Here is a 12617-nt window from a genome sequence, read left to right on the forward strand (position 1 = left end):
ATTATCTGCATCTTAGAAGAGTTAAGTAACCTGCCTCAGGTTACACAGCACTTCTGGGGTAGAGCTGACATATGAACACAGGTAGATTTCAAAATGCGTACGCTCTCAAACATTAGGATATGTTGTTCAATTAATTTTAGTGATTATTACTGAAATTTATGCAATGTTATCATGAAACATAATCATGATTATATTTATAATTTATTTTCAATTAACTAAAATATGCATACTGTTTACTGACTATCGCTGCTACATTACCATTCTACGGTTGATGACCATCTAGTAAAATACACTCATTCAACTGTCTATCTCTACTTTGCCCACTAGATGGCAGACAACACCTATGTAATAAAGACATTCTGATTATTTCCAATTCAGGAATTAAATCTCCATTCACTGGGAATATTTCGTGTGCTTAGGTACTTTCTCCCTTACATAAATAATGTAAATTAAAAAGTTATTGATGACTTCTTATCGTTATTATATTAACTATCATCCTACAGTGGCCTAATACAGAATCTTATCAACAGTCCATGAAAAGTGAGCTGAAGAAATAATTAACTCTATTTTAATAGTTATCTCCAGTTCTGGTTTAAAATGTTAACAATGCTGCAGCTTTAAATACGGGGACCGTGTAAAAGCATCATATCACAGTATTTAGAGTCTAAAGTATCTATTTAAATTAAATATTTAGAATTATGTCACAAATAATTGCCAACACAGAGAAAGGTGATATTCCAGGAATTCACAACAAAGCTAGTTGTTTTTAACTCAGAGAACTTTTTTTTTTTTTTGATATTGCAAATATAAATACTTTGGCCACTAAGTATGGCCCATCTGAGGCTGATTTAAATTATAATGCAGCTGAAATTCATAAATCTGAAGTAATTATTCACTGAGGAGTTCCAACAACTCTAAATGATAAACAGAACTTTAGAACTATTCGAGAAAACCAGATCACAGTGTCAACATTTTTGCTACTCGAGAATGAACACCACGTTGGAACCAGATACACAAAGAACACAGCCTCTGTGACACAGTATCAAGGCAGCTGCCAGGAGTGACAATTCCAAGGAGGCTAAAATCTTCTGCCCACGTCTCTCAGCACCATGCTTGGCTGCACAGTCATCATTCAGACAACTTCCAATTTCTGAGCTAATTTTGAAATTGTGTTTTTATAACTCGTTGTCTGCCTATGATAGAGTTAGCAAACTAATGTGAAGTGTAATGTCAGTGTATAACCAAAATATATGTACACCTCAAACTTGATTTTTCCTGTCAAATCAATATAACAAGTCCACAAGGATTAATCAAGTCAGCTCTAAGTTAAACAACAGAGTCTAAGTTCCGAGCCTTTTAGGAAACCTAATGAGAATTTTCCTAAAATGCATACGCATTTATAAAAGTTACAGAACTTCCCAAACGCACTAATGTTAAGTACTATTCTAGAAAATACAAAACTGCAAAACGAAACAAAGTAGGAAACCTTGAATTTCTCTGAGACAGGATTTAGAGGGCAATAGGGTTCTTAACATGGGTCCATGGATTTTAGGTGATCTGTCAACCTCCTGAGACACTAAGCAAATTAATATGTTCATTATTTGCTCTGGTAAGAAGATTCCATTATCAGGTTTTTTTCAAAGGGGTCCATGTCAAAAGGTTAAGAACCACTGAAATAGAGGAGGAAGAGTAAAGACTGAAAAGTTCTAAAATATACCAGTGTAAAAATGGGAAGTTAATTTATTATAAAATAGGAAATTTTGAAGTTTAAATAGTGAAACTCACTAATGGGGCCTTTAAAATTGGAGAGAGATGGATATAATTATAGATGTCCAAAAGCTCCGGTTTTACTAGGCTGGTTAACATAACAGCTATAATTTAATAGTCTAGTGCACATAGGTTAGAACAATTATCCCTTAAATCTAACTGTGGGAACATTTTAACAATAAACATAAGGCTTTTGTGATCATAAGCCTTAACTAGAAATACAGTACATACCTCAGGGGTAAACATGTGACGGATGCCATCAATTGAACCATTTAAAAGGAGTGCTCTGATTAGGAAGCATATAAGTACCACATACGGGAACAGAGAACTAAAATACATGATCTGCAAAGTAAGAAAGATTTAAAAAAAGTGAGACATCCTAACGACTATTTTCTTTTTCATAGTTAAGATTATGTGTTCTGTTCTGTACCGTGAAAGTGGCACTTTTTATAATATGATAAATAATACTTTTAATACCTTGCATAGCCATCATATCAGAGTGGCTTAATAGCCTTGATTCAATGTTAAGGTTAAGGTTAAAGTTAAGGTTCTATTTGAGATATAACAAAAAATAAGAAAATTTTCCTTATTTAAACCCCTTTTAAATAGCCCATAGGTATGGTGTAATTTGAATAGTGTTGATTCCTTACAGTTCACAAAACAAGCAATATTTAAGAGAAATGAATGGACACTAACTCATTAACAAATTTCTACTTTATTGTTTGAGGTAGCAAAAAAAAAAGTCCTTTTTTTGTTTGTTTTTAATTAAGCAAAGTTCCATTATAATTCTATAAAGCTTCTGGAGTAGAGAGTGGTCCTGTTAAAGTTCCTACAGAACTTGAATAATAGTGTAGAGATTTTATGTTCTACTTCAGAAGTTTCATCATTAAAGTTAAGCAAATGTTTATCATAGAAAAGCAGTTGTCCTAACCAGACATGTACTGCCTCCTTGACATCTCCATGTGGTATCCAAAACTTTCCCGATTTTCCCCCAAAGCTGTCCCCACCCAACTCCATCTCCCACCACCCATCCATTTGCTAAAGTCAAACATCCAGAAGTAGTTCTGCACTATTTGTAATATTCTAGTTTCCAAGCTACCACTCAGGTTATCTCATTCCCTGCTTAACCCACTCCAGGGATCTCTAATGCAGTTGGAGTAAAAGGCGAATTTCTCCCTCTGTCCTGCAAAGCCTTAGACTAGGCTGCCTACCTGCCTGCCCCACCACTCTTCCCCCAGCTGAGCTTCAGCCCCGAGGGAAACCAAGCTCTTTAGCTTCAGGACCAGAGCAGGCTGTGCCCTCAGTCTGAGGTATTCATTTCCCTCATCTGTCCGAGACTCTCTCCTCTTTGTTATTTTACGTCTTATCTTCATTTTCTCAAGACTACCTAGAACGCCCAGAATAAGGTCATGCCTTTTTCTCATCCAGTATACCTCCATCTGCCCTCCTCTATGCCCCATGAACCTTCAATATTATTTTGTTTTGTCTTGACAGCATTTAACACTGTTGAAATTATCTTGTTTATTTGTTAATTTTCAATCTCCCCTACTGGAATATAAGCTCTGTGAGGGCAAGGACTTCTTCTCTCCTGTTCACTACCAAATCTCAAATACCTAACAGAGTTCCTAACACATAGTACGTATATAATACTTATCTGAGGAGGAAGGAATGGAGGAAGGGTAGGAAGAATGGAGAAAAAAACTGCCATAGCAGAGGATGGCTCAGGCAGGTTAGAGATATGGAATCCTATAGTAACTGTAGACAAACAATAGGTAAGTCAACACAGTAATTTGCCCCTCTTCTACTGTTCTGTACACCTTATAATTATATTAAGCATTCTAAGAAAAAAATTAATATTACAAATAAAATCTCAGCATAATTAGAAACCCATATTTTTTCTAAAAATAATTATATTTTAATTAGTTGTAAAGAAATATAATTTTTTGATCATTTCAAAATGGTATAATTTTTAAAATTTTTATTTATAAAAATGGTATAATTTTTAAATTGCATCCATCCATCCACATTTCTTGATTTCTTCTTATCAGAATGCTTTTAGATGGAGTACATTTTTTTCATTCTTTCTGCCTCCTTTTAGCATTCTTTAAATTTGTGGGGCTACTATATATCTATTCAAGTAGCCTTGATCTCACTTGATTACAGCTATTCCTTTTATGATTCTTCTTCACAAATCTTGGGGCTAACCAGAAGCATGGATTCACCTTTGCACAATTGCTTTTTTTGTTTTTTAACAGAACTCAAATTTGCTGCCTTATAAATGACTTAAAGGACTTCCATTAATGCATTTATTTTAAAAATGAAAATGAAGGCTGCACACTAAAATAATCTGGATAGTTTGATTATGATTTTTTCCAATAAATACAGTGTACCCTCAGTATATTTTTAATATAATTTCAAATTAGAAGCTAAAGGAAGAAATGATTCTTCCTGTATGTGTATTTGCCCAGGCTAAACAACTCTAACACACCTGAATATGGTTCTCTTCCCCACATCCCATAACAACTGACCAACAAGTCCAATTGACTCCAGATTTCATCTGTCCCTTCGTTTTCATCCTCAGTGATGTGTCACTTTTCACTATTAGCTTCCTCCTCATTTTGCCTCTTGATTTTCCCTGCCAGCTCTCCTCTTCATCCCTGAAATTCATCACCCACACTGCTACCAGAAAGATCTTTCTAAGGATCTGATGGTGTAATGAACTGATAAAAATCTTCAAATATTTCACACCGTTTGTTAAGTAACAGCCGGTCATTTTACCAGTGTCCGTAGATACTTCAATACCTGCAGTCAACTTACATTTCCAGCCTCATTTCCCACAAGCTGCACAAATTGTATGTAAAAGTCACACGGGGTTACTCAGCAAACTTTGGGCTTTGCACATGCTGTTTTCCATGCCTCCAATGTCCTCTCTCTGAAGTTTCTGGTGAACTCTTCTTCAACTGTCAAACTCTAGCCCAAAAGTTACCTGCTTTGTGAAGCCCTCCCCCAATTCCAGGTTAATTTCAGTGGCTGCCTCTATGCTCTATACTCTCATACACTTTTTATTTGTACATCTTACTGCATTTATTCTGCTGTCATTATTTGTCTCACCCATTAAATTACGGGTTCCATGAGGATAAAGATGGTGGCCTATTAACCTTTGCACATTCTTAGATACTCAAAAATATTGTACATTAAGAGAGAATTCATAGGAAGTTTTCCTTTCTGTACACATTCCCTAAAAAAAAAAAAACAAACAAAAACCCCTCATCTTTATTTTACAGTATTTTAAAAATTAGGTACTAATTATATGATGAGACATTTCAAATTTCATTTATTAATTCAACACATATTTGAGTTCTTAATACTCATCTGGCTTCAGTGATAAGACTCTGATAAGATAAGGATAGCTTCATCCAAAAAAGAACAGGAAAATTTCATGTTGGATGCAACATGGAGAAAAGTAACAGTCAAGATTTTAAACACTTAAAAACTTAATTAGTAATAGGTAGTGTTCACACCTGAATTTTTTTCTTCTGTGAGCAGGTAAAGGACAAATATTTAATCATTAAATTCTGAGATTTAAAGATGTGTCTTAGGTCAGCATTTTACAGAGGTATCCATGTTGTGCTTTTAAACACAAATTCATTTTATTTAATCATATGGGTCTCATAATAATAAAATTGTCAGTTGAATAATATTATTGAAAATAGTTTAAATTCTACCTGACTATATGTAAAATGCTACCCCAAACACTTTCTCCTTATGTTATATTTTGCATTGCTACCTGACATTATTTTATGATTTGTTTATTGTCTGCCTCTGCCACTAGAATGGACATTCCATGAAGACAGGTATTTCGTCTGCCTTGTTCACCACCGTACCTCCTGAGCTAGATCAGTGCCTGGCACATAGTAGGTGCTCAATAAATATGTGTTCAGTGAGTAGATGAATGACCCTAAAGTATTATTCTTAAGAACTTGGAAGTAAAACAATGAAATATGTTTCTCTGGCTGATTTTAAGACTCCCTGGGCCTTAAAAACTGACATGCCTTTCACAGTAAGTACATTCAGTAAGAGACATAAGTTTATCAATCAAAATGTTGCATGAAAATATTTTCATTTTACTCAACTATTAAAAAAAAGAAAATATATGAAATCATTTACTTGTTTTTCTCTCTTACATATTAAAATGTTTATTTTAAACATACCTTCAGAAAGAGTCATTCTCTTTGAGGATTTCATAGCCTAGTTCTAACTCTGCCACTTATCAGTTGTTTAATTCTGGCCAATTATTTATTTTCCCTAAGCTTAACTTTGCAGTAAAATGGGGATAAGAACATGCAAATCATCTTGCTGCTAGAAAGATTAAACAAGCTAATGTATGCAGAGTACTTACGTAGCACAGTAGTAGTACTAATGGCAAAGTAGTACTAGTAGAAAATATTAGAGTTAGAAGAAAGCCTAGAGCTTCTCATTTCTATCTTTCCCCTGGAGGCAGGCATCCCTTGCATAGAGGCTCCAACAAAGGGACATGCAACCATACCACCTCTGTTGGACCACCTCCAGTAGTGCTGAGCTCTCTACCACTGTGCAACTGATTTCATTGTTACTAGGCTTGATTCCTGAAAGGTCTTTCTTTCCTTGAAGATTTACCACCTTCCCGCCACTCTGCATAATTCCAAATATTTGATCATGGTCCTGTTCTCTGTGACCACACAGAATAAGGCTTATTCCTCTTTTTATTCAACTATTGGAAGACTGTGATCACAAAGCTGAGATGGCTCTTTTCCATAACAAAGTAGTAAAGATTTCAGTAAAATCCAGTATTACAGGTGTGGTTCAACTGGCATGTGCCTACCTGACCTAAAGGAGAATGACACTGTCATACTCCTGTCTTAATTCATGCAGTTTCAAATTAGCATTGTTTGTGTGTGTGTGTGTGTGTGTGTGTGTGTGTGTGTATGTGTGTGTGTTTTGGCTAGGGATATCACAAGTTGACTTTTCTTTCAGCTGCTAAATTCTCTAAGTTTTTTTTTCACATACTACCCTTAAACTTCCTTACCCTTAAACCATATATCTCTATACTGCATTTGTGTGATTGTTTATTTGGAAGCTTTTTTGTTTGGCAGGCAAACAGAGCTTTACATTTATTCCTAATAAATTTCTTATTATATTTAGCTCATTGTCTCAGAATGAGGAATTGTCACAATTTAGACTTTCATAACTTTGTTCATATTACTTACAGCTTTCTCCCCATCTGTGCCTACTAAATTTTTTCTTCAAAGTCTGCTGAAAAGCTACCCTCTCCCTGAAGCCTTCTTGTTGAAATAATAAACTACATGTAGTCTACAAATTGTATTAAATTTTTCCAGATAAAGTTATATTACACGACATAAGACAAACATCCCCAATGTTGTGATAAGAAAAGGATGAATAGTTCTTTAAATGATAAGACACATACTCAGACAAAGAAGAAATAAAATGTGGTGGTAAGACTTGAGCAGAGGGATTTTTGGACTTCTTTGGCTGACCATAGTTGGTTCTCATTCTATCAAATGACATCACCTTAGGCAGCACATAAATGTGGTTAGATTTGGCTTAGGAATCTAGTCCTTTATTTATAACTTGACTGTAATGGGGCTCTGACATAGTAGAAGACACACCAAGTGGAACCAATTAATTGAACTTACTTAATCACAGAATACACTAACATTCACAGAATATGGTGTCATCTACCACATTCATTTCTACAAAGGAAAAATGGTATAGAAGTTCCATCAGGAAGGTAAATGTAAAATCAGCTGTGATTAACAAGTTTAAAAAAATTGTCAAACATTTCTAATTAAATATGAAATAACAGGAAGCAAAGATGAATTAGACAGACTTCGCCTAAAAGAGTTCACTTTTTGTGGGAAAAAATATACCACAGTGAGAGACGTTATAGTGTTGCAATTAAATAACATGGGCTTTAGATTTAGACAGAGCTGGGTTTGATCCAGGTACTAGCATTTACTAACTGTGATTCTTTGGGCAAGTTACCTGTTTTCTCAAACTTGTTCTTTTATCTGTAAAGCAGGTCTGAGAGTAGCAATTACTTCTTAGAGTTGGTTTTTGTTTTCTTTTTTTTTAAGATTTAATTGAGATAAAGTATATATAGCATTTATCACAGTGCCTAGAACAAAGTAAACAGGTAATAAATTTTGCCTTCTGTTATTGTTCTTGTTCTCATCATTATCAGAATCATCTCCATCATCATCATTTATTACCACTACTCCTGCTGCTGCTACTACTACTACTATTCCCACTCTTACTAGTATATGATGGTAAGTGGCAATATGTTAGCCTGGAAAGATATATGATCAGATCTATGCTTTGGAAAGAAAAAACAGTAGAGATGGGTTGTTAAAGGGCAGAGAGAAGATGAACCAAAATTAATTCTTGCTATGGTCCAAACAAAAGAAGTAGAGAGCTTTAAAACAATGGCAATAATAATGGGAAAAAAATGTAATATGGAAGGAAAATAGTGAATAACAATTACTTTCCTAATGCATCCTTTTAAAAAATTATCTGATTGACTTCCTGGGGTATCTAGAATTCACTTACTGTCTTTCTCAAGCACAGCCTTATAAAATTTTCCATTTGCCCTGGCAGGCATGCCCTTTAGTCTTTTATATTACTCTGAATTCCTTGTTGAGATATATCATAACTACCTAATGTTCATATCTTTAAGAAACACTCCACACTAGACTATTTTAAAATCTTTTATGCAACTTTTCCCTAGAGCACCTGTAGTAGAGAAAAATGAATGATATAACACAAATAAACAAATTCTTTATTCTACCACTTTCCCCAATTTCCATGATTGGAACTAATCAGAGAACTAAAAACATTAAGGTCAGCTGAATACCAGCAACGAGAAAGGACTTTTAAGTATTGACAAAAAAGCTCAAAACAGATCGTGATAAAATAGGGAAAGATTATAAACAACTTTAGATTTCATTATAAAACACTTATATCTTTATTTATGTCCTTTCCTTGATTTAAATACATTTTTTAAAGCACTACTTTTTACCAATCTTTAATTAACTGCCGAGAGAGTAAAGTGCTACTTGCAGTTTGCCCACACAGGTTTATAGTGGGTGGGGGAGATAGTTCCCAGGAATGGTGATGAGGTGATTAGCAGAAGCAGGAGGGGCTCTAACATACTAACTTTTCCAGAAGACTGAATGCCTTTGATCATAGCCAAGCACACCACAACCCAGGCAGCCAGCAAGCAGACGGTCATCTTCCAGTTTAAGCCCCCACTTTCAGAAATGGAACTGGAAATATTCAGTGCTTCTCTGTACCAATAATAGGTAGTGGCAGAACTTTTTTCGCATTCTGGCTCTACGACTGTAGAAAGAAAGGTAACACAGTCATTTCAGACTATAAAGAATAATGAGGCCATTTCCCCCCCAGTAAGCCTGTAAATCAATTCTTAACTTTTCCTAGAAAAGTACTACTATTCTACAGGAGTATTTAAATCCACAATGAAACCTCAACTGTGCAAAAATGTGAAAAAGTCAACAGACATGAATCCTCTTTGACATTTGTTATTACACATTTCTAAAATAGGAATATGTGAGATTTTTATCAAGGTGATTAAAATGTATCAGGTTTATAGCCCCTTCTGCCCCCAGAATTATCTGATTGACTTCCTGGGGGCAGAGCTGTCAAAAATGCTAGCTTCTAGCCATGTGTGACTTTTGAAATGGAGCTGGTTTAGAGTGACTAGTGCTGTAAATATAAAGTACAAAGGGGCTTTTAGAGACTTAGTATGAGAAAAACAGTGTAAATTATTACATAACTAATGTTTATATTAATTATATGTTGGAATGTTAATATTTTGGATATATTGGATTAAATAAAATATTTCACCTGTCCCTTTTTACTTTCTGTAAATATGGCTACTAGGACATCTTAGACTACATATGTGAGTTGCATTCTATATTTACTGGACAGCGCTAGGGAATTGTTCTTTATATTCTAGGATATAAAAATAAATGATAAGAAAACCATAGAAAAACAACCCAAGACATAAAAACAATTCCTTCAATCTAAACCCTTTTTGTCCTCTTTTTTATTTTAATGAAACTGTAAGGCATCAATAAAGATATACAGAATAAAATATTGTCAAAATTTACAATTGAAGGCTTATAATTGTTTACCCTTAACATCATGGGGCACAATAAAATTACTTGGAAAGAGCTAGATAAATTAAATGATGCCAGACATCTATCTTTCTGAGTATGTCAAGGAAAGTTTGTTATAGTAACAATTTTGAAAGATTTTTCCACATTATTTAAAAAAAAGAATCTTGAAAGCTCCTGCCTTTACCAACTGTATGATCTTTAGATACAAAAACACTACATGGTACATGTCTTACAAGTGTGTGAAGCATTTTTCACCAAAGGACACTGATCCCAAGGTAGAGGTTGCTGAAAAGACTGAGAAAAATAAAACAAACTCCAGCCAATGATGACATTGTAGTAGAGAGCCACAAAAAAGCATACCTGCAAAATAAAATAGTGTGATTATATTAAACCTCTCATGCCCCTTCCTTTGAAACAATGAGATGAAATGCATAAAACCCATTTAATACTTTTAAAAAAACCTCCTTATTTTATTTTTATTTGAAAAGCATTATCTTTTCTAAAACGATGACTCTCATAGACCTTAAGAACATGTGTTAACAAGATTGAACTACATTTAAATTTACAGCTTGTTTTGTGTATTAGTGCAAGCTCCAGTAGTGTTTTTTTAAAACATGATTAAAGAGTTGAGTAGAAATACACACTGAAAGGTTTCATTTAAATTCAAACTATATAATTACAAACCCTGTAAAAATTATAAGGCATATACCATACCAGGAAACTTACTACACAACTTGCAAATCCAATCCCTCCCAGTTTAGGGCTTATGTAATTCCACACACCAATGCTTCCTCGCCGAATTCTTTGACCCACAGAAAGTTCCAGGAAAAAAAGGGGAATACCTATTACCAGAAGCAGTATTAAGTATGGCAAAAGATAGGCACCTACAGAAACAAGAACAAATAAAATAGATTATATTTTCAACAGTCACAGGAGAGAATACACTAATTCTGATTATCTCACGAAAGATGATATTTAAACTTCCATATAGTATAACTACAAAGGACTTTAAAGAAAATGCAATTTCATTACTTTAAGCTTTCTGGTATTTGAAACTTGAATTTGACTGCTACAAAGAGTTTCTGATAAAAAATAATTATGAAAAAAGTAAGGATACCAATGAATAGTTTTAGTTTCATTTTATTGAAATGGTAAACCAGCTTTATTTTTTGTAAAAATAATTGCTTCCTTAAAATTAATTATTTTCTCAAATAGGTTTCACAAACTCCTGGAAATCTTATTCATACGACGTTAATGAAGTCATTTATTAAATTTTATTCAAACTCATCTAAATCATGCATTTCAAATCTGATAAATCAAAATGAGTGAGATGTTATGGTATTAAAACTGACTCTTCCTAACTAACAACAGGGAAGAAGAAATGGCTGCTTAGACTGAAAGAGAAAAAAAAAAAGGAAAAAGAACTTCTACCACAGACAAATGTCATTTTTTCCCATATATATATATATATACGTCATATAAAAAGTTCACTTCAGGAAACAAGTAATTTTTTGCTTTCCACAATTCTGTTAAGGGGTAGGGAGGACTGACTAAACTGAGCTATTTAATAGCTATTGTAAAATATATGTGCTATTTTCCTTGTAGTAAAGTTTTCATACTTGAAAAAAAAATATATTATTTTACAGCTAAATTTCAATTTAAGACACGATTAGTGACTTTAAAATGTACTGAACAGCTTGACAATGTTAATATTAGACTCTGTTAATTGATAAAGTCAAATGTGAAACCTGTACTCATTTCTACATGAGAATACATATGCAAATTATTCATTAAAGGACTTCTAAAATGGACTTGCTACATTCAAATTTCCTGTCTGGAGTTTTGTCCAACCAGATACTGCCAAGTGGGTCATGTAATCGATGGTACTAATTCCCTTTATAAAGTGGAGGCCATTTATTACATTTTCTCATTTAAAAAATGTGTTTAATGGTATTGAATAGATTTTGGAAACTATTCGAATTGTTATGGTACCTATTCTGCTGAAGAAGTAAATATTAATGATTTTATTTTCAAATCATTTATCTCAGTATCTATGTATCTCTGAAATAATTATGATGTACAAGAATTTCCCAGGACTTCCCTGGTGGTCCAGTGGCTAAGACTCCACGCTTCCAGTGCAGGGGGCCCAGGTTCGATCCCTGGCCAGGGAACTAGATCCTATATGCCGCAACTAAGAGATCGAATGCCACAACTAAAGATCCCGCGTGCCCCAGCGCAGACAAATAAATAAATAAATAAATGTTTTTTAAAAAAAGAAATTGAATTAAAAAAAAAAAATTTCCCTTAACATGGTGGTTGGTAGAAAATCTCTACTCTCTTACAGCTGATTTTCAGTCTTTGAGACATGAGTTGATCTACAAAGAGGTATGCAATGTAAAGCATCGATGCATGAGATTATAAAACAGAATTATCAAAATTCAAATTCTAAAATGATTAATAACATTCAGGCACTAATGACCTGAACATGTTTCCTGAAGGACCGAAAGTGCATTTTAACACGTCTCAAATCCTGGGGTGTGAATTGGTTTATGTGTGTGTGAATGACTAGGAGGAAAAGAGAGAATGAATTAAGACTGGACTCATTGGGAGCATTTCCTCTGTTATGTGTTCATGACACACTATTAGATACCTGGC

General features: G+C 34.0%; 1 protein-coding gene and 1 non-coding gene across 3 annotated transcripts in view; one reads left to right on the forward strand and one right to left on the reverse strand.

Moving 5' to 3' along the window:
* SLC6A15 (solute carrier family 6 member 15) overlaps nt 1–12617 on the reverse strand; it is a 48222-nt gene that overhangs the window by 12736 nt on the left and 22869 nt on the right. For both annotated transcript variants that reach the window (XM_049693958.1, XM_004280605.4), the window contains 4 exons: nt 10689–10846; nt 10196–10322; nt 8981–9162; nt 1999–2109 (listed from right to left, as the gene is read on the reverse strand). In XM_049693958.1, coding sequence (XP_049549915.1) covers nt 1999–2109; nt 8981–9162; nt 10196–10322; nt 10689–10846 — 578 coding nt within the window. The remainder of the gene's footprint in view (nt 1–1998; nt 2110–8980; nt 9163–10195; nt 10323–10688; nt 10847–12617) is intronic.
* On the forward strand, nt 12061–12133 carry TRNAW-CCA (transfer RNA tryptophan (anticodon CCA)). The gene has a single exon. It is a non-coding gene; the product is annotated as a tRNA-Trp (tRNA).

This window comes from Orcinus orca, chromosome 11 (genome assembly GCF_937001465.1).
Source record: "Orcinus orca chromosome 11, mOrcOrc1.1, whole genome shotgun sequence".
Classification (NCBI taxonomy): Eukaryota; Metazoa; Chordata; class Mammalia; order Artiodactyla; family Delphinidae; genus Orcinus; species Orcinus orca.